The sequence below is a fragment of the Equus caballus genome, chromosome 15 (assembly GCF_041296265.1).
Source record: "Equus caballus isolate H_3958 breed thoroughbred chromosome 15, TB-T2T, whole genome shotgun sequence".
Classification (NCBI taxonomy): Eukaryota; Metazoa; Chordata; class Mammalia; order Perissodactyla; family Equidae; genus Equus; species Equus caballus.
In genome coordinates this window covers 69091362-69114633 of record NC_091698.1, presented here as the reverse complement: position 1 = coordinate 69114633, position 23272 = coordinate 69091362, and the positions used below count along the sequence as shown (strand labels likewise).

At 35.8% G+C, this 23272-nt stretch overlaps 1 protein-coding gene across 2 annotated transcripts in view; it reads right to left on the bottom strand.

Annotated features, from left to right (window-relative positions):
• Positions 1 to 23272, bottom strand: part of SRBD1 (S1 RNA binding domain 1) — a 206194-nt gene that overhangs the window by 10987 nt on the left and 171935 nt on the right. Inside the window, exons 17-19 of one of the 2 annotated variants that reach the window (XM_023619698.2) lie at positions 17576 to 17682; positions 16116 to 16292; positions 12872 to 13054 (exon numbers count right to left, since the gene is read on the bottom strand). In XM_023619698.2, the coding sequence (XP_023475466.1) occupies positions 12872 to 13054; positions 16116 to 16292; positions 17576 to 17682 (467 nt within the window). The remainder of the gene's footprint in view (positions 1 to 12871; positions 13055 to 16115; positions 16293 to 17575; positions 17683 to 23272) is intronic. The other variant, XM_023619699.2, reaches the window with a different exon arrangement.

The window sequence follows — 23272 nt, the reverse complement described above, 5'->3', positions numbered from 1 at the left end:
ATTAAGTTAGTGGTTTCAAAGGCTGCAGACTCTCTACAGCTCAAAAACACTGTGTTTAGAATTCATATAATTTAATTTACTGGCTGTAAAGCCATAACGTGGATTAGTGCCTGCGAATATTTGAAAGAGGAGGGCAAATAAAGAAGTGGTGCTCAAAAACACACAGGCTTGTGATGGCGAAGCTGAAATTAAATAGCTCCGGCACTACTAGAGGATAGAGCCCGTGTATTAGGGTGAAGGGCTTTCTTCCTTGGGAAGCAAGTTTTTAGTATGAATTCCATCCCGTCAAGGAATCCTTCTTTCAAGAAATTTGAAAATGCTTAACGTCTGCCATTTCCATAAATCCTCTGGTTGTCCTCTGAATGGGCAGAGCCACTTTTATTTCATTTAAAGAGTGGGCGATTGAGGTCAAAGTAATTTGCTTATGGTCACACAGAGAATCAGAAGACAGGCTAAGATTAAAATCCATAGCTAGACTGGGGACAGGAAGGGAAGGAGGGAGATAATGGGAGACTAAATCAATACCCTACTGAGTTTCAGGCTCCAGACTGAGTGATCTAAACTTGGAGAAGAGAAGGAGAAGGGCAAATACTCTGGAGATGGAAGAGACTGAAGCAAGCACAACTTTAGGGTTGGCTGGCAACTCTCTCTCACTCCTCTACTGGGTACTAACAGTCTGCTGCAGGTATGTATGGGAGAAACCAGTGTTTTCTCCAGTTCTAAGATCCTGTGTTAATTTTAAATAACAATGTTAAATGCCCCAAATTATATCTGGATCACATGGTAAAATAATTTAATATTTTCCTGGGAGACCAACAATTGTAAACCACCCTCCCTTTTTCTTTTACAGGTCAGCTTGGCAGTCCTTTTCAGTCACAACTAAAGTAACAGCAATAATAAGGATAGCAACAATAGCTCACTCTGTCCCGGGTGCTAAGAACTCATGTCACTGCATGAAATAGGTACTATCTCTACCCTCATTTAACAGACAAGGAATCTGGGGGACTGGCAGGTTCAATTACTTCCCCAGATCAGACAGGCATGATTTGAACCCAGGCAGTCCGGCACTGTACTGCGTCCGGATTGAGCTAGGGGAAAGTTAGGTCTCAGATTCTTCAACTTCCTAGTTCCCTGTACCAGCCTTGCCCAAAATTCTGTGTGGAGGGTGTGTTGGAATGTTGTGTAAGACATTAGATACAATAATCAATTCCAAAGAACCCCATAGCCTGATTATCTGATTCTCAAGTGGGTACATTCTCTTTCATCATTTTTCTCTTTTGTGAAGGCACTTTTGAAAATATGATAAGTGTTACTTCCTGGGAATTATAGTAAGATGTTTGGGGTTTTAACTAACAAGGAAAAAAAAAAAGAAAGAAAAACAAAAAATACTTTTAGTAATCTGTCCATTTATCATCTTTTTATTTTCTTTTATGATGCTATGTCTCTTTATGAAAAGGCAATCTAATACTGTCTCATCACAGCTCCACAGAAGAAGTTAATGTGGGGTAACTAATTGATACACATCCTAAGACTTCACTTATCAAAAGCCAGCAATGATTCTGCCTTAATTTTCATGTCTGAATGCTGCCAACTCTTGTGAGGCAAGTCCAGAAAAATTTAAGATGTTTCAAATTTGCAAATAATTTCTTAGGTCTGTTTATCTAATCTTCATTTATTTTATAGCATTTGTAGTTGGGTTTCTTTTCAGGCAAGTTTCCCACAAAGCAACATGTTTTTATCATTGCAGAAGTCAGTTGGCATGCGAATGCAGAGTAAAGCTGCAGTGAATTTTGGATGTGGGGAGGGGTGCTAGACGTACTCGGTAGGCTAAGGGACTCACCCTCAGAGAAATCACAACTCACCACAAGTCACGGGGCTTCTGGTTGCTCACATTCAAAACCGTGAATATCAAATCTGTGAATGTCATTGCTCTACTGCTGCCATTTTTTTTTAAACAAAAACAATCTAAACTCCCTGCATTGCAGCTGCTTATTAGCTAGAAGACTTCTTTCCTTACCGGTCAGAAAAAAGGGGATGGGTTGAGAAGAATGTGATAAAAAAAACCTGAAAGTAATTCTGAAAGAAGAGTTCAGAGACACCAAATCCTTGAGTAGGAATGGGAAAGAAACAGAGACTGAGATGTGCTCACTCATTAACGGTCTTCAGTTGGGCCACTAGTCACTGTCTGGCTTGACTTAGCTTCACAGCAGAGAGCAAGGCAGAACCTCTCAAGGGCCTCTCAGGCTCTAGCTCCATGACTGCTTAGCCCACGCGCATCAGCTGGGATCCATTTATTCATTTATCTCATCACAGAATCCTTGTGTATCTGTTGGGTTAATTCTACCTTTGTTTTTTTCCCCAACTTTATTGAGATATAATTGACATGTAACATTGTATAAATTTGAGGTATACAATGTGTTGATTTGATACACTTATATTATTGCAAAATGCCTATCACCACTGCATTAGCTAACACCTCCATCAGGTCACATAATTACCATTTCTTTCTTGTGGTGAGACATCTAAGATCTACCCACTTACCAACTTTCGAGTAAATAATACAGTATTATTAGCTATGATCACCATGCTGTGCATCGCATCCCCAGAACTGACTCATCTGATAACTGGAAGTTAGTACCCTCTGAACAACTTTTGGTCTTAAAAACCTGACACAAGTTTTTTGTAAATTAAGAATAAACATTGCTTGGCTTTTGTACAGAAGATCTCCCTCCCCAAGTAAGTATTTTGTCAGGTTATGTGGTTAGTCCTGTCCCAGACCTGAATGTTAAACTGACAGTTGTTTACTCTCTGAAAATATACTTTCCAACACTGATTGTAAGGGTCAGAAATAGGCACATCAGCAGTAATAAAGGAAATATCACAGTACTAACATTATAGCGCAGATATTGATACAATTCATTCCTTGATAGACATTCACCCAGTCCACTAGAATGGTGCTGTGTGCCATACTCCTGCTACACAGGCTGCTAACCACTTCTACAAACGAGTCTTTTTAAATTTCTCCCTAATGGCCAAAATGGAAATAACAATTAAATACTAGCTAATGCTTTATCTAAATGAGTGCCAAGTGACAGTCTTGACATTAAATTTCCTGGCATTTTTCAAGTTAAGTCAAGAACATAACTTTCAAAGCTTAACTATCTGGAGTGAATCAAATTCTTAATGCAGCAGATTCTTTGGGAGAATGCCAGGTCTCACTGTGACATGTACAAATCAGCATAATCTGCAGCACAAAGCACTACCTCCTGGCACCTCAGTCAAGGAAAGGAAATTGGATACTTGCCTTTAGCTCTCTTGATCAACCAAAATGGTAGGACAAAAACAGAAGAGGCCTGGGGGAGTGGCAAACCCTAAATAGGCTGTTTCTGGACTTCATTCTACTCACAATACAGCAGCAATTCTACTCATGGCCCACAATACTCAACACAATGAAATCACTCACACATGGGGACATCCTGACAATTTCTGGATGATGACAGAAAATGGTAAGTAATCCTCTTTCACGGTCTCTCTCTGTTTTCTGGTCTGTAAGATCTTGGAAGGGCTGGGCTCTGGACACAATACTCTGTGAAGGCATGGGATTCAATCTGGGGAGGTCCTAAAATCCCTTCAACCCACAAGGGAGTCTGAAAGGAGAGCTCAACATGTGGGACAGGCAACGGCAGAAAGGGTGATCTAGACGTTCTATCAATGGTTTCGCTAGACAATTGCATTGACCTCAGCCAGTTTAGACTACAGAAAAAAACATCTGGATTGAAGTAAAGCTAAATATTTCATTTTGCCTGATTAAAATTGTCAATTCCTGAGGAGTTTCCTTTCCTCAGTGTTCTTCTGCGTAGTCATCTTTCATTCTCTATTTCTATCATTTATTCTTTCATTAAACAAATATCACCACATCAGTCTGTGTTAGGTGCTGGGGATAGAGTGGTAAACCAGACTCATATGATCTCTGCCTCACTGGAGCTTACAGCCTACAATTATAAGCTAACCTTAGATTTAATTGCCACTAGCCTAGCAAATCTGGTATGAAATTTTCAGATGCATTACTTATTTTATAGGGACAAGGACAACTGGAGAGGCTCGCAGCTTTATTTTAATGACAATATATTCTACTATGTCATACTTCTTTTTGACAACCTAAGTCTGTTTTATAAATAAGTGGGGTACAGTGGAGTACTGAGGCCCACAGCAAAAGAAGCTTTTTAATTAAAAAAATTTAAACTTATTATTCTTTTTCTTGCTTTTATACAGGATTGGTTGGCTCTTAAGATCCCTGATCTCTAAGATCAGTTCAATGGTCCCTATATTTTTTAATATTCTTTTTTTACTCTATGAATTTTATTTTCATTTTTTCATTTTTTACTCTATGAATTTTCATTTTTTACTCTATGAACTTTATTGTTGACGACTTTATTCATCACTTAGAATGTGCAAAACACTGTGGTAGGGCCTAAAGAATCTATAAATGAACAGAAGTGATTAATGCTCTCAAGGAGCCTACCAAAATGGGGAGCACAAAACTTACTCAAAAATAATCATAAGAGAGGTCAATAATTAGTAAATGCCCTTTGTGAAGCACAAAGTTGTTCACATGAGAAAGAGGTCATTCCCAGATAGGATTATCTCGCAAGGTCAAGGATGACTTCAAGGCTTTTGGACTGAGAAACAAAGGAAGAATTGCCATCATCATGAGGAAGACCTGGAGCAAGATTTTGGAGAAAGGCGTGGAGTTCAGGTTAAGGCACATTAGGTTTGATATGTCAAACAGGCAGTTGGATACATGAGTTTGGAGTTTGGAAGAACGGACTGTGTTGAGGATACACGTTTGAGTCATGTATCTAAAAAAGTCCTTAACGCCATGAGACTAGAAGAAATCACTGGGGGAGTGATCAAAGTTTAGTTTTTTAACTTCGCTCTTCCCTATTCCCCTCCTTTACAATGAGTTTCCACTTCATCCTCCAGTGTCTCTGGTATTCATATTATTTCTGCCATTCATATCCACAGTTACTGTCTTTCATACCCTTCATCCAATCTGCCAGCAAATTGTACTGACTCTACTTTAAAAATCTACCCAGAATCTGATCACTTCTCATCAACTCTTCTGCTATCATCTGAATCTCAGTCATCCTCATCTTTCACCTGGATTACCTCAGTTAGTCTAAGTGGTCTCCCTGCTTCTACCACTGCCCCTTATAGTCTGTTCTTAATACAGCAGACAATGGGATCCTTTTAACATGCAAATCAGAGCATGTCATTCTTCAGCACAAAACCCTGCTATGGTTCTGATTTCACTCAGAATTAAGGCCAAGTCCCTATAACGGTCTCCCAATGCCCTTTTGATCTGATCTATTTTTCTCTCCCTTGCTTACTCTGCTCTAGCCACACTGGCCTTCTTGCTAGTCCTTAAAGATGCCAGGCCTGCATCCATATTAGGGCCTTTACCCTGGTCCCTCTTCCTGGAACACGCTTCTCCCAGATAGCTGCACAGCTAACTTCTTCACTTCCTCCATCAAGACTTTGCTCAAATGTCCCCATGTCAATGAGACCTACCCTGAATTCCCTACTTAAATCTGCAAGCCCTTGCCCATAACCCTAGTAATCCTGATCCCCATTACTCTGCTTTCTCCTTTTCCCACAGCACTTATCACCTTTACCATATTATAAATTTATGTATTATGCTGGTTGTACACTGTCTGTCTCCTTGAGTGTAGGGATCTTTAATGTATTCCAAGATTGCAGAACAGTACCTGGCATACAGCAGGCACTCAAAAGGCATATGTTTAATGAATGAATGAATGATTCTGTCAATTCTAGCCTTGGTTAATAGAAAGACAGTAGTGCCATTAACCATTCATTATGGGACAAGAGAAGAAGACAAAGTCTTTTTGTTTGTTTGTCTGTCTTGTTTTTGTGTGGGACTGGTGAGGAGGACTGATGGGAGAAGAGGAGGGAGTTAGAATGAGAGGGAGAAAGAAGGATACAAGTTTTAGTTTTAGATATATTGAGTTTGAGGTGCTAGGATATTCATGAGAAAACCTCTTGCAGGCAAATGGAAAGGGAGAGCTAGAGCTTAGGAGCAAGGCCTTGACTAGAGATATTGAAATACACAATTGGAATTATCAGTGGAGAGATGAGAGATAAAGATAGTCATGTGAGTGGACGCATTCATCCATGGGAGCATATAGAACACGAGGAGAAGGTTGCTAAGGTCAAAAACTTGAAGAATAATCTACATTTAGAGTGCCAAAGGAGAAAGAGAAGGCAGAGAAGGCAGAATATGAAAACAAAAGTGATGGAAGAAGGTCAGTAAGCTGATGCTGTCAAATGTGGCAGGATGGCTTAAATGGCTTAAGGATGGAAAGAGGCCACTGGTTTTGATAATCAGGAGTTCATTGGTTAAGAAAGTAATTTCAGAAGAGTGGTAAGGATAGAAGCCAACCTGTAAGGGACTGGGAGAAAGCAAGCAGGAAGAATTAGAGGCAGATAATTCTTTTGAGAAGTTTGGTAATGAAAAAATGAGTAACGAGATAGAAGTTCTAGGTGGAAGTAAGACAAATGGTGGTTGCTGATTTTAGCTGTGAGGGAGTGAAGAATGGGGAGACTACAGCAATAATAACAATAATATGCCTGGGCCAAAACAAAAGGAATAAGTGGTAGAGACATTAAAAATACAAGAGACAATCATAAAATTTTATAAAGCTATAAGACCTTACTCATTTAGCTGCTACTCCCCACTACACCCCCAACCCACTACCCCTACTTTTAGAGGTAAGGCAACTATAACACAGAGAGACCAAGACAAAGCCAAAGTCAAGAGTCCTTAGCAGCAACCTGTGAGAAGAGAGGTGGGGAGAGAAACAGAATCAAGAGAGGAAGGCTAGCTTAGAGAAGTATGAGACAGAATGAGTAAAGATATAGAGACAATATAAGAAAGGGGATACTAAGGTAGCTTTGAACTTTTTCAGTGAAGCAGGAAGTGAAGTAATCAGGTGAATGTGAGAAGACCCTGAAACAAGTAAAAGAGATTTAGAACAGAATGGCCTCAAAGGACTATTGAAGGAAAATCTACCTGTAGCAATAGTAGGTTTCTTACTCCCATGTTCCCCTTATATCTTCTATAATAAGGATTCTCTTACTGTGTTTTTTTAATTGACATTTCCTAAAGACTTTGCATTACTCCTTACTTTCTCTCGCTTACTTAAAAACATCTTCTGGCAGAAGTGGATACGTTTCTAGGATAAACATGCTACTCCTGCTCTACACCCTATTCCTCTTCTAAAACAAGAAGATACAAATGTGGAAACTACCAAGGTACTTATTTTGAAATGCACTTGCCTCATTCCAAAAAACACGAGGGAAGGGAATTCTTTTCAGTGCAATATTCAGGAAACATCATATTTGCAGCAGAACAGCACAAAATTCTACACACTCTATGTAAAGAATCCATTTCTTAACAGATCCCTTAATAAAATAAATAGGCAAAGTTTCCTTCATTGGAGGAGTAATGTTTTCTCCAGGGGAAAGGCAGAGTCTAATTCCAGCAATGTGATGATAGAGAATAACACTCAAAGCCTGCATATTCCAGATAGTTGCTTCCTTCTTTCTTTTTTTCTTCTCCTTAAGATGCACACATTAACACAAGTCTTCTTGTTCTTCTGTGCTGAACAAATACTGTCTTTGAGGGTATGGTACCCTCAATCTGAAAGACCATTATGATTACATTTAACTTTGGCTCCAAATTACCTTTTTAATTGTGACCCAGTTAAGAGTTCAGACTTTGGAGTGTCATAAATCTGGTTCAAATCATAGTTCCACCAGCTGAGTTATCTCATGCAGTTCCCTTCACTCATCTGAGACTGCATATCTAAAGGAGGAGGAATGCTAACGGCAGCAACCTGTAAGACTGCTGTGAGGTTCAAACGAGACAAGGCTTCTGAGGCGCATGGTGGTGGGAAGGACTCACGAATGTTTGTTGTCTTCACTGGACTATTAACCACTTCCCAAACCTGACTGAGCTATACTTTCCTGTCTCCAATCCTTTAAACATCTCTTTCCCTCTTTCTGCTGCTTGAAATCCTTAAAGACCCAGCCCAAATGTCACCTCCTGCACAAAGCCTTATCAGGTACCCCCATCTGGAAATGAGCTTTCTCCTGTGAACAACCTTCGTGTTTCAAAAAGGGCACATACTAATTATTAACCTCTATTATGGTTATTTGTAAGTTTTATCCTATTTTGAATGGCTCCTTGAGAGCATAAATCACCTCTATTGATTTTTATATTTTTCATGCCCTACCACAATGCTTTGTACATTCTAAGCGATGAATAAAATCATCAACAATAAAATTCAGAGTAAAAAATGAAACCATAAAGAATATTAAAAAAAATGAGGAACATTGAACTGATCTTACAGATCAGGTATTTTAAGACCAATCTGCACAAAAGCAAGAAAATGGATAATAAGTTTACTTCATAAAAATTAAACATTCATCTTTCAAAAACTTGATAGCATTATAAGCAGATATAAAAGAAAAAATTCAGCCCATACAACACAGCACTTTAATATTTAGTAGAGAATACTGTAAATGTAAATAAGGCTTCTAAAAAGTAATATAAATAATAAAAATAATTAAAAAAAGAAAAAGAAAGTAGACTTTTTTTTAAAACACTAAATGACTAACTTAGGTTACAAATATCAAGATCTCAATTTTCTAAAATATGACTGTGAAAGAGAATACCATAAACACAAAAGTAAAAAGAATTAACGGCTTCCCATTTTGGTGTATTTCTGGGAGTGATATTATGGTGGGGTGGCATTAAACCCATTTATGTTCCTACTGGTTTTCTGATATAATTAAAAATGAATTTACTGCAATGGAACTTACTTTTACAGAACTAAAGTCAAACCAATGATGACCTAACCATATCCTTAATGGGCTTTTCTTCCCTAGGAAGACACTTATGTAACACTATATGAAAGTATGAACTACCTATGTTGAGTGATGTCTATGCTAAGCACATGTGAAAGCCAGAAATGACTACCATAGCTCCAAAGTGGATAATGCGGACGGTAAGCTTAATTAGGTAAATTACCAGTTTTGTCTCCAGATTTTAAAGGTCAGGAGTTGAACTTCACGTAAAAGAAATTTCCCAAGAACTAGGCCACAAATACCTTGCTTCTGAAAGACAATGCTACTCCCAAAGGAAGCACAGAGAGAGGTGAAGTCACTGGTAGGGCTTTTACGCTCCACATGGAGAAAGCAGCCCATGTGAAAACTGGCAGAAAATCCCAACTGACAGGAGAAATTCAAGATTTCTCAGGTTTCAAACTTGCTAGTGGCTTTATAAATCACTATGGTATCTGGCAATATATATCAAGAGCTAAAGAGCTTTCAAATCCTTTGGCAGAGTAACTCTACTTCTAGGCATCCATCATAAAGAACCACTATGAGTACTATTATGAAATTACAGTTCAATCACTTGATGGAATATTATTTAGCCTTTTATAAAGAACAATATGCATAAACAAAAAATGTGTGCTTATAGTAGAAAGCAAATTAAAAATCTTATAAACCATATTAAAACTACATTATGAAAACAAACAAAAATGTACATTAAAAAAAGACACCGGTTTGCATATAACAAAATGCTAATTTAGTAGTACCCATGGAGATGTCAGTTGTTGCGAGAAGTCTATAAATCCATGTGCAGGTATGCATCTTCTCAAACAACAAACACTAAAAATACAATTACTATCATATGAGACCACAATTTTTATATTAAAAAAATGAGAACCATGTACTAAGATGGAGAATGGGACAAGGATGCCCACTCTCATTACTCCTATTTGACACAGTCCTGAAGGTCCTGACCATTGTAATAGGCAAGAAAAAGAAATAAAAATCATGAAGGTTAAAAAAAAAGAAGTCAAGCTTTCATCTATTTGCTGATAACAGAACTGTTTATACAGAAAAACTTAAAGAATCTACAAACACCCACTACAACTATTAAGTGAATTTAGCAAGGCTACAGGATACAAGGCTACTACAAAAAAGTCAATTGTATTTTTACATATTACCAACAATTAGGAACAAATTTAAAAATTCCATTTACAAAGTGTTGAAAAACGTAAAATACATGCAAGACCTGTACACTGGAAACTAAAAATCACTGCTGAGAGAAATGAAAGAAGACCTAAAAAAGCGGAAAGATATAAGTTCACGATCAAGACTCAATAAATATTACAAAGACATCAACTATTCCTAAATTCAGCTAGACTCAATGTAATCCCAATCATAATTCCACCAGGTTTTTTTGCTTTGTTTTGTTTTTTAATAGAAACTTGCAAGCTCGCTCTAAAATTTATAGGAAAATGCAAATCATCTAGAATATTTACAGCAATATATTTTTTAAAAATCGGAGGACTTACACTATCTGACTTCAAAACTTGGCATAAAATTACAGCAGTCAAGATAGTGTGGTATTGACAAACAGATCAATGAAACAGAATAGAGAGCCAGAAAGAGACCCACACTTACACAGTCATCAGATTTTCAACAAAGGTACCAAAGCAATGAGTAAAAGAAAGTGGTGCTGTTGTTCTTCAAACACGGTGCTGGAATAACTAAATGTTCATAATGGAGAAAGAAAATGAACCTTGATCTCTACTTCAAATCATGCACAAAATGTAATTTAAGATGTATCAGAGACCTAAATGCAAAAGCTCAAGCCATCAAGCTTTTAGAACAAAATACTGAAGAATACATTTATGACTTGAGGTAGGCAAGGGTTTCTTAAGACATGGAAAGTAGTAACTATAGAAGGAAAAAACTGATAAATGGGACATCATTAAAAGTAAAAACTTCTGCTCATCAAAAGACACCAATAAGAATATAAAGAAGTAAGCCACAAACAGGGACAAAATATTTGTGAAATGTATTTACAGACGACTAGTATCCAGAATATATTTTTTAAAATTCCGAGACTCAATACTTAAACAACTCAGAAAATGGCTAAATGATATGAGCAGATAGTTCACAAAAGAAGATATATGAATGGTTAATAAACATGAGAGAGTGCTCAATGTCATCAGGGAAACGCAAATTAAAAACACAAAGAGATACTAGTACACACACACTAGAAGGGCTAAAATTAAAAAGACTAACATCAAATGATGGCACAGATGCGAAGTAACCAGAAATCTTCTGCATTGTTGACAGAAATGTAAAATGGTACAGCTACACTGGAGTAAAGCCAGAAGTTTCTAAGAAAATCAAACATTCACTTACCTTATGACCCAGTAAATCCTTTCCTAGGTATTTTTCCAAGATAAATGAAAACAAATGTCAACAACAACAAAAAATTGTACAAGAATGTTCACAGTTACTTTACTCATAATAGCCAAAAACTGGAAATAGGCAAGGTTCCTTCAATAAGAATAAACTGTGGTACATTCAGATAATGAAATATTACTCAGCAATAAAAAGGAACAAGCTACTTATACTTGTTACAATATGGATAAAAATCTCTAAACATTATGCTGAAAGAAGCTTTACATAGAAAAGTACTACTGTAAGTTATCATTTATAAGAAGTTCTCGAAGAGGCAAACTAATCTTTGGCAGAAAAAAATCAAAATGTGGTTAGATCTAGGAGGCTGAGATAGGGATTGTCTGGGAAGGGGTATGAGGGAACAATCTGGAATGACGGCAATGATTTTTATCTCAATAGGGCTTTGGGTTATACAGACATAGGTACTTATTTGCCAAAACTCAGCTAATGTAACTCTTAAAAATTTATTGTATGTGAATTTAAGAAAAAAAACTGTTAAGAACTATAGAATTCTAGTTAATGACATGCATGCTGAAGTATTAACTGAAAGTGTATTGATGTCTGAACTTTTCTTTGAAATACATAAAAAAATAATATGGATGATGGACTAAGAAATGGATAGATAAGTGGAAAAACAGGTGTAAAATGCTAATAGTAAAATCTAGGTGTAGGTATATAAAAATTCATTTAAAATTTTTTTTAACTTTTCTGTCAGTTTAAGTTTTTTCATAATAAAATGGGAGAAAAATAGGTACTACTATAGTCTTTAAAATTTTAAATATTTGAAAAGAAAGGAAACCAATTACATTTATTAAAATAATCAAATATAAACTATTTTAAAATAAGTTAAAAATCTCACTTTAGATTCAATGGAAGCTAAAATATTCATTATTTTTAAACCTCCTCTCATTTAAATCACTAACAGCCTTAAACTATTTAGTTATGTAGCAAGTCACTGTTTTTGAACAAATTAACATTTTTGAACTAATCAAATATGGTATTAAAAAGTTTTTTCTTTCAATGCCTTACACTAAACTTTCTCTTGTACTCAAAAATCTCCTCCCATATCATTCTGTGTTAATGTATGTACATTAAAAGTACATCATTTCTTAGACTCTGTAATAACCAAACAGGGCAATATTTCTTAAGAAATCTGAGAGTTGGCTGTTTTCTTCTAAAAGGGCTTTATCTTTAGATAAGCACAAGCTTTAAGCCAGGTGCTAGTCATTTGTGTCTTGTTAATTTCCAAAATAAACAGAGGAGAGTGCCATGCAATTTCCATTACACACACTTCACCATTAGCACCAGGGTTTATTAGCTTGACACTGCTCCAGGAATAATGGTTTCATTCCTCACTGAAATAAAATAACGTGCCACATTACTCAGCAATGCGGAACTTCTCTAAAATGTTGTCATTTAAACATGGTCATGTTCTTAAGTCTCCATTATGCCAAAACAAAGGCCATTTGCTGTAGAGAACTCACTCTGGGCAGGAGAACTCTCACACGGGCCCCAGACTTACCTCATCGCTATGTCATACGATTCCGGGTGAATACAAGTTTGGTCCAAGGGATTTGGCATCAGTACAACATTCACTGCAGTTTTGCTCTTCTTCTTGCCCTGCTTCTCATTTGTGACCTCAACGCCCGCTGAAGATGTTACAGCAACTCCCTGAATGTGACCTGCAGATTCAGTTTGCTGACTGCTGTAACCATTTAAAATGGCAGGGGGCGAGGTGAAGAGGGGAAGTTGGGCAGAAAAGAAGAGTCTTTAATTAAAAATGTGATTATTTCCCTACCATACAAATATACATAAACAGTAACCAGATTCTGACCATTCACTTCATAGAAATTACCACATTTGTTTAAACACTGTTAGTAGAAATTTCTGTTACTTAATGCAAAAAATATTCTTAACTGATTCAGCCTGTAAAATTGGCACTCTGGGAGAGAACACACAAAATGAAGGGAAATTAAATAAGGAGAAGGAGAAGATGATTTCCCAGAGCTGAAGACCGAACGCAAGTTCTCAAATTAAAAGAACCTACTGAGTGCAAAATGAGATGAATGGAAAAAGACTCACATTTGATATATTGTAGGGGAACTTTAGAATATTATTTTAAAAATCAAAAGAGAAAAATAAAACAGATTACTTTGAAAGGAACTAGAATCAGACTGGCATCAACTGTCTCCTTGACAAACACGAGATGCCAGACCCAGGGGAATAATATCTTAAGTTCTGAGAAAAAATTATTTTCAATCTAGACTCATATACCTAACCAAACTAGCATTCATAGAAGAGGGCAAATTAAAATCATTTTCAGACATGCAAGGACTTAAGTACAACCCATGTAATATACCCTCTCTGAAAAGAATTTCTTAAGGATAGACTCCAGCAAAAATAATGAATTTAAGAAAAATCATAATGAGGTCTACAAGAAGCAGCAATGAGCACGGAAACCGTAAAATTATTAAGTTAAATAATTGCTCATGAATAATGTAAAAAAATATACAGAAAGAATAGTTTGAAACTACAATCCCAGGTCATCTCATCATGGGATGTAGAGCCTAAGGGAGGCAGGTTGGGAAGAGTTCTAAAGTTCTGGTCTTCTCCAGGAGGAGGAGGTCAGTCCAAATCACATTTAAGGATAATCACCAGAAGAATAAAGGTAAGATACACAAATCTGAAATCACTAAGGGAAGATAAAGATGAGGTGGGAAAACAAGGAGAAAACAACTGATAAATTCAACAAACAGCATGAAAAGAAAAGAATCAGAAAGTATGATGAAGAGAAAATATGTAATACAATGGAAGATTAAGTCCAAACATATCAATAAATATGAAAGTATTAACAGAAGATTGAGCAAAACCATTAAATTCATATGTTTATAAGTCATATAAAAAATTAAACGCCATAGAAAGTTTGAAAATAAAAAAAAAATCAAGCATATTTTGAAAAGGCAAATATAGCAACACTCCTAGCAAATAAAATAATTTCAAGGCAAAAAACATTAAACAAAATAGCAATAGTCCATTCTGAATAAAGGTATGATCTATCAAGAAGATATAACAGTCATGAAACTTCAAGTACTTCATTATCAATTGAAAAAATATAAGACTTTAAAACAACCCAAATGTTCATCAATAGGGCACTGATTAAATTACTGTCCATCCATAAATTAAATACTATGCAAACATGATAAATCTATATGTAATATTTGGAAAGAGATCCAAGATATATTAATGAAACAAACAAAGCAAATTTTAAATAGCTGTACAGCATGATCCCTTCTGCATGCATTTTAAAATAATAAACACATACATACAAGCTGATATAAGTCTAAATTTATTTTCAGGAAGTAATATATAAGAAACTATTCTGAAGTGAGAGATTGAGGAGCCCTCTACTTTTGATTTTATTTTTTTTCGTACTGTTTGAATTTTCTAACCAAGTGTTCAAAAATATATAAACTGAGAAACATGGGATTATTTTATCCTCAATTTTGTTCATTTCTGGCTTCTAGGTTTTCTAGTCTCCTTAGAAAGAACTTTCACCACTCCAATGTTCTGCAAAATGTTTTCTTCAGGTACATTTATAGTTTCACTTTTTCCATTTAAGTCTATGATCCATTTGGAATTTCTTTGGGTACAAGACATGAGGTGGAACTAAAGCTTCCCCCACACAGACCAAATTCCTGCCAGTTGTCACGATACCATTTATTGGATAATTAATCAATTTTTCCTCACTATTTGAAATGTCCCCTTTACCATAAACTAAATTCCATGTATGTTTTGGTGGATTTCAAACTCTATCTATTTCCACATCAAAACCAAACTGTTTAATTCTTATAGCTTTATAAAGTAATCTCCTATCTAGTGGGGCTGGTTTTCCCTTAATTAGTCTTTCTCAGAATAAATATTATTTTTCCATATGATCTTTATTATAATTCCATCAGAAGCAAAAAAAATACATATGAATGAGCCAGGTTGTCCAAAGTAGCAAATACATAAAAGCTATTCCTTCGTGATTACAAAATGCTAAGAAGTCTACCCGATTTCTTTGCTTTTGTGCCACCAGGATTAGAAAGCAAGAATTTAGCTCTTAATCTACACAACTGATAATTCATGCTTTGGTCAGTTCTCAGTGAGGTGGGAGTGGGGAAAGCTGTCAATATGAAGCGGCCGTGGTGAAGACCTCTGAGTCACCTTATCTTGCACTAGTCCTTCCCACTTGTGATGCTCTAATCACACTGGCCGTAGTTTCATTTCTTGAATACACCAAAGTTGGTCCTGCCTTAGGACTTTGCACATGTACTGTTTGCTCTGCCTGGAATGCTTTCCTTCTGATCACTGTGTGGCTGGCTCCTTCCTTCATTCAAAATTCGGCTCAAACAACTATTCAATGAATAACTCACATAAAGCAGTTGTACTGTTCCCCAAGACAGTGTCACAGCTCTTTGTTTTAATTTTTATAACACTTATTACATTGTAAAATAAAATTGAAAAGTAAAATAAATTGAAAGTATTTATTTTACTAGTTTATTTGTTGTCTGTCTCACACATAAAAATTTAACTCCACAAGAACGGGGAATTTGTTGATTTGTTCCCTGTTGTATTCCTAGTGCCTAGCAAAGATTAGACAGTCAACACATACTGAATGAAGGAATGAACAAACAGACACCTAGGATTTATGCTAGTGAGTAGGATAGGCAATAGTAAGACAGGAGGCTCGTAATAGAACCAAAAGTGTACATTTTAATAATCACCTGCAAAATGTTCGAACATAATCCTGGTTGATTCTGATGAAGCCTGCACACTGTTGGAAAGATTTTGGACCCAGCCCTTTCACTTTCTTCAGCTGTTCTCTGTTGATGAAGGGCCCGTTTTTCTCTCGCCATTCAATAATATTTTTGGCTCGGTTGGCATTGAGTCCTGCAATATGCCTAAAAAACAAAAAGAAAACCTAAATGAGTAATGTGTCAGGGATAATACTTTTAAAAGTACTGAAAGAAGAGATCTCATCTGAAAAGACAATGATATAAAACATTTGTATCATAAAAACTGCATTACATATTGTCATATGCCTCTAAGTCAAGTTAATAAAAAAAAGAGTTAAATAAAAAAGACAAAGGGGAAAGAGTTGTCCAAGAGGAGAGAAGGACAATAGAATGCAAAATAATGACAAAACCAGTAGCTGTCATAAAGATGCTTGTAAACTGGCTAACACTGGTACAAGAAAAAGAACTGTTCCCCACGGTATTTCTACACTAGTCACATTCCCTGCATCTCTGTATCAAGTGATAATTCTGCCTATTCATGTTTAGTTTACAAAGTGAGTTAGCAGCAGAAGTTATGATAGCTACAGTTGCATTGTACTATCCTATTTTTTTATTGGCCTGCTCTCATTAATGTAAAGACTTCAACTATAGAAAGGTACTTATCCATGAATGTCATGGTTAGTATAAAAATATGAAAACCATATATTTAGGTAGTTTGCTTGGTGTTAATTAATAGATTGCCATTTAAGAGAATCTTAATTCTATTACAGAATTGCGTATATGGAATTACGGAATGTTTGTAGCAACATCTTAAAATGTAAGGGATATTTTCTTCTATACCAGTTTCAAAGTAAAAAGGTCCAGATCTTTTCCAGAGGTCCAGAATTTCATGCTGCATCAGCAGACTTGTGTAATAAATGCAAAACTATGAACAAAAGAGTAGCTCTTCTATAACCATAGAAAGAAAAAAAAGAGTACATACGATGTGATCATAATACCATGGAGATTTTAATATGTGACTTGTGGAATCAAGGTAAAAATATGGTAACCATACCTTGAACCCTCAGAATTTATCTTTTGGTTACTGCCAACTTTGACAGATGTATGCAAGAGACTGAATTAGTGAAAAATATCTACTCTCATGTGGTGGGGAACAGTTCTTTTCCATGTTAACCTTATTTAAATTCTATTAGCGACACTAATGCACTCAATAGTTACCATATGCTCTTCACTTTAGATTTGCAGTATTAAAAATGATAATGTGAATGGTTACAATTCTTTTCTTAAATGATGTCTTCCCCTCTGACTGATTACCTAAAGCAATGTAGGAACTCATAGATTTTCTATACTTGACAACTTTATACGTGTCCCCTTGTTCTAGCTGAATTTCAACTAGATAGCCAGTTAAACTCAAGATTCCATGATCTTCAGCCACAGACTTGTCTCACCTTAACAAAACTTCTGAACAGATGTTAATATCCACTCCCACAAAGCTGACACATTCTTCCACAACACTGTCCAGTGTTGCCTTGAGTAAAGTCTGAGACACATCGTGCTGAAAAGACAAAGATCAAATATCAATCAAAAGTGAAGGACATGCAGTTCTTGGACTATTCCATTACCTTGCCTATATTACTGGTAGCTGGCTGAGACACAGTGTAGCACATTTCTGCATTTCTCTTATACACATGGTTAGCAGATGTAATTGAGCTGAACTTAAGGAACGTGTTTTCTTGCTCTCTTACTCACACACCTGACTCAAATATAACAGCACCAGTATTTTCCCCTTTTCCGAAATTCTACCAGAGCAGTGGTTCTGAAACTAGCTTGCCATCAAAATCACCTGTAGGGCTTATTAAAACATAGGTTGCTGGGACCCACATTCAGGGTTTTTGATTCAGTAGGTCTGGGGTGGGGTCTGAGAAACTGCATTCTAACAAGCTCCCAGGTAATCCACGGCCGCCGGTTTCCGGAGCACACTTTGAGACATACTGGTCTCTATTATTCATGCACTGCCTTGTAGTGTTATCTTCACTTGCATATGTCTTCTGTCCCTTAGTTCTTCTTAAGAGAAGAAAACGTAAATTATAATAGGAAGCAGTACACTAATACTCAATAAGTTTGACAGTAACTCAAACTCTCATGTTTCAGCAAACTGAAGATACAATTTCTTATAAGAAGCACCTTTATTTTATGTACAGTCATGCACTGCATAACAACGTTTTTGGTCAATGACAGACTTCATATATGATGGTGGTCCCACAAGATTAGTACCGTATAGCTTAGCTGTGTAGTCAGCGATACCACCTAGGTTTGTGAAAGTACACTCTATCATGTTCACACAACAACAAAATTGCCTAACAAGGTATTCTTTAGACTGTACCCTCATCGTTAAGCAACACATGACTGTACCACTATGAAGGAAAATACACTGCCAATCAAACCATGACACATGCTTTCTTACTACTTAGAAATTTTATTTTTTAAGTATTGACTCTATCAGACTTACTTAGAAAGTTTTAAAATCACGTGTTACGCATAGATAAAAAGGAAAATATAAGAAATCTAAGTTGGTTAAGGTATTCCTAAAATTTCTTCACATTCAGCGTTCAACTCTTCTTAATCAATTTTTAGTATCATAGACATCCAAGTTTTTCCATGCAGTATTGTCTTTTATGCTATCAAGAGCCTAGGTAATGTAGCATTTCCTAAAAGAGTAATACTCTATAGTCTCTGTGATTTTCTTTCAAACTTCATATGCTCATTCTGTAAGCTTTAACAGTACTCCTATCACCAGAACAGATTTTGGACAACAATAATCCAGGATTAACAATGAAGTTCATGCAGAAATTACACCATGATTTGCCACAGGACCAACAGCGACTGTAGGACACCATTAATTGTAAGACGCATCCTCATTTGAGAGATGTTAAAATGTGAGAAAATGTGCATCTTAGAAGTGATGAAATGCAATATTTGAAAGTAAATATTCGTTGGCTAATTAAAGACAGATTACCTCAATGAATAGGTCATAATACACTTGATGTTATTCATAATTCTAAAATTAAAGATCCTTTAATGGTTGTTCTCAGATATGAAACTGCGGGTGAGCATCCTTCTCTTTTTCATATGTCTCAAGGAAATAAGGATAGGTTTGATAACCTTAAATTCTTGGGAAGACAATATAGTAAATAGAGTATGCAAGTATTATTATCATTTAATAACAACACAGTTTCTGTTCTGGAAAACTGAAGCGTGCAGGAGTACTTACGTATTTCAGAGATAACCTAGTTGGTAACTACCTAGGCCACAGCTAAAAAATATAGATGTAATTTAAAAAGTCTAATAAGCAAATAAAATCATGAAAAAGATCATAAAGGAAAAGACCTCAATGAGACCTGATTACTCTTGAGCCACAGCTTTTAAGAAGCTGGATAGTCTTTTCTTTGTTTAAGTAGATGAGAAGCAACAAAATGAAAAAGTAGAGAGAGTTGGAAACTGAGAGTAGGAGGTGGACAGCAATGTAGAGGCAAGCACAATGATAGCAACAAGAAAAAATATCTGAGGAAAGAGACAAAACTATAAACAAATAGGAAAAACTAAGAGTACTAGTTGGGAGTCATTAGAATAAAGGCAACAGCTCCACATACTTCAAAGCACACCAGATGCTTGGGATACCCAAGAGTTGCAGTCCCTGTAGCAGACAATCTTGGTTGCCCATCCTAACTTTAGCCTCCAACCCCTTTTCCTCCTTCCAAACAGAAGCCTGACTGTGTTTCAAGCATCTACCCGACCTCTGTAAGGCCATATGCTTTGGGGTAGCTGGGCCCATCTCCAGCAGATGATAATGACTGGTTAAAACCAGTGGTTTTCAAACTGAGGGTTGTGACCAATTGGTGGGTCATAAATTTAATTCGGTGGCCTGCCACCAACAGAAAAATATCAAGAAAGAAACAGAATAGACCACATTGAGCATGTTGCCCATATCCTTAACATGGAATGAACGATACAACAAATAAAGCAGCCAACTGAGACTATCACGTGAGAGGAACATGCAAATTGGCCAGGAACGTGTGTTTTGTTCACTGATATCTCATTTGATCTTCTAAGAAATGATGGTCACTTGACCACAGATTGATGGAGAGGTTAAAGAGTAACTTTACAGAGTTATGAAGCAAAGTATCAAAAAAGTATGAGAAGTTTATCATCTAGTGGCAAAGTGTTGATTCTCTCAACCAAGTTTAGTTACAAACTTTCAGTGTATTTTTCAGAAAGGATGTTACTGAGTATAACATTTTTCAAATTATCAGCAGTTGTAACATTTTAACTGAGTTATTATAAGTTGTATTTAAAGTAAATCATTTTAAATTTTAAATTAAAAAAAGAATAATAAAGCAAGCTCGACTACCAGATTTGGAAGTTTAATAGTGACAAAATTGAAGAGAAAATGTTGACTCCAGTCACCAATCTTTGATTAGAGACACATTTTAAATATAAAGAAATAATTATAAAACTTAAAACGATTTAAAAAGTGATTTTACAAATATGCAAAACTCAATAAAAATGACAGACCACAGATATATTCTTGGTAATAATGTTCTTGCAGATGACAGTTTAAAGTCTTCAAAATTAAAAACTAAACAAAAACACTTGGAACATCCCTACTAGAATGGCTAAAATGAAAATGATGGAAAACATCAAGTGCTGGTAAGGAGATGAAGCAACTGGAACGCTCAAAATATCATCACGATAAATGCATTTTAGGTCAGATATGCAAGGCAAGGCAGTTCTATGAAGGATTTATTTTGTATGTTTTAAATATAACTTCACATAAAACTGAATCAGATATATTTACACGGTGTAAAAATGCATTATTGTTCAATATAAATGAAATTAGATAACCTGCAAAAGGAAAAAAAATGAACAAATTCCTAGGAACACACAAAATTGCCCAAACTGACTAAAGAAATAAGAAAATCTGAACAGACTTATAACAAGTAAAAAAATTCAATCAGTAACCAAAAATCTTCCAAAAAGGAAAAGTCTAGAACCAGATAGCTTCATTGATGAATTCTACCAAACATTTAAAGAAGAATTAACAGTAATCCTTCCCAAACTCTTCCAGGAAATAGAAGAGGAGGGAACACTTTCTAACTCATTCTATGAGGCTAGTATTATCCTGATATCAAAGCCAAACAAAGATACCCCCACGAAACTACAGACCAATATTCCTTATGGATATAGGTGCAAAAATCCTCAAAAACATACTAGCAAAACAAATCCAACAGCATATTAAAAGGATTAAACACCATGACATACATATTATGCACTCATTATATGTGAATTCAAGAATCAGATACATATTTCTTTCAGTTGAAAAGCAATCTCTCTTGGCATTTTTAAACTTTTAATTTTGAAATAAACCCAAATTCAGAAAAAAACTGCAAGAGGAGTACAAAGAATTTCCTTATAGACTCCCTTCAAATAAATACTTCAGTGCGTATTTCTAAATATCAAGGACATTGTCTTACATATCATTGTATGATAATTAAAATCAGGAAAGTTATCATTCTTGTAATGTTATTACAATAACATTATCTAATGCACAGCCCATACTCAAATCTCATCAATTGCTTCAATTATACTTTACAGCATTTTCTTTCCAGTTCAGAATTCAATCTAGGATTACATACTGCGTTTAGTTGTGCTATCTTTTTACACTGTATGCTAGGCAGCTTCCAAGATGGTTCCCAATGATCCCCAACTCCTGGTATTCATGCACTTGAGTAATCCTGTCTCCTTGAGTGTAGAATGCAGTGATGACTCTTGTCTGTGTCAATTATTACTAAGATTATTCTTCCACTCATAATGACCTATTTGTGTGAAAAATTATTTTCAATCTTAATCAAAATTTAAAAGAATAGGGGGGCTGGCCCCGTGGCCGAGTGGTTAAGTTTGCACGCTCCGCTGCAGGCGGCCCAGTGTTTCGTCGGTTCGAATCCTGGGCGCGGACATGGCACTGCTCGTCAGACCACGCTGAGGCAGCGTCCCACATGCCACAACTAGAGGAACCCACAACGAAGAATACACAACTATGTACCGGGGGGCTTTGGGGAGAAAAAGGAAAAAATAAAATCTTTAAAAAAAAAAAAAAAAAAATTTAAAAGAATAGGCTCACCAATGTACCATATATGCTCATTGTCCTCATGTGTTCTGGACTAAAACAAATTCATGGGCAACTTATACCTATACATTAAATTAAACCTTTCCTTATATTTAAATATAAATAAAACAGTATTTAACTTTATCATAGGTAATAAGGGTAAGTATTATTTTGAGAAACTTTTACTTTTAATTATATTTAACTGTACAAAGAGACATATATATACATACACACAAATATGTGTGGTGGGTATCTTGGTCATGGTATAAAATTTATTTCCTACTGTGTGTCATCATTAAAACATGAAAAATAATGGTCTAAGTCAATCATGGTGGTCCCATTCCATTTGCTCAATTATGGCAAATAAAGTATGAGGGTAAATCTGCTGGGGCTTCAGAAAAAGACTTCACTGCTCTTAAATACAGACCTTTATGAAGAGCTGGTCTTTTCTTCTTTTCATTCTTTTCATTCAAGTATGACTGCTGGAGCCAGGGTAAATAAACATTGTATCATATGACTGGGATAGCCTGAGGACAAAGCTGACTCACTGAGGATGGCAAGGGGCAAACAAGGAAAGACTCTGCATCTTCATGATACTCTTGAGCTTCTGTATTAACCAGTTCTGGACTCACCCCTCCTCAGACCTTCTTGTAATGAAATTTCCTTATTATTTAATAAAGAATAATAAATTTCCTATTGTTCAAGCCACCTGGAGTTGGGATCTCTGATGTTGTTCTAACTGGAGCATTTTACCTAGGGGCTCAAAGTCTAGTGGGAAGACCGAGACAATAAAAACAACTACCAATAACCCATACTACCAAAAACCCTTGAGATTTTACTGTCAGGCATTGTTATAAGGCTTTTATAATATTATCTAATTTAATCCTCACAACAATTATACAAAATGTGTATACGATTTCATGTAGCACCTTTATATATAAGAATTTATTCTAAGGCAATAGCAAGACATGTGCAAAGGTGT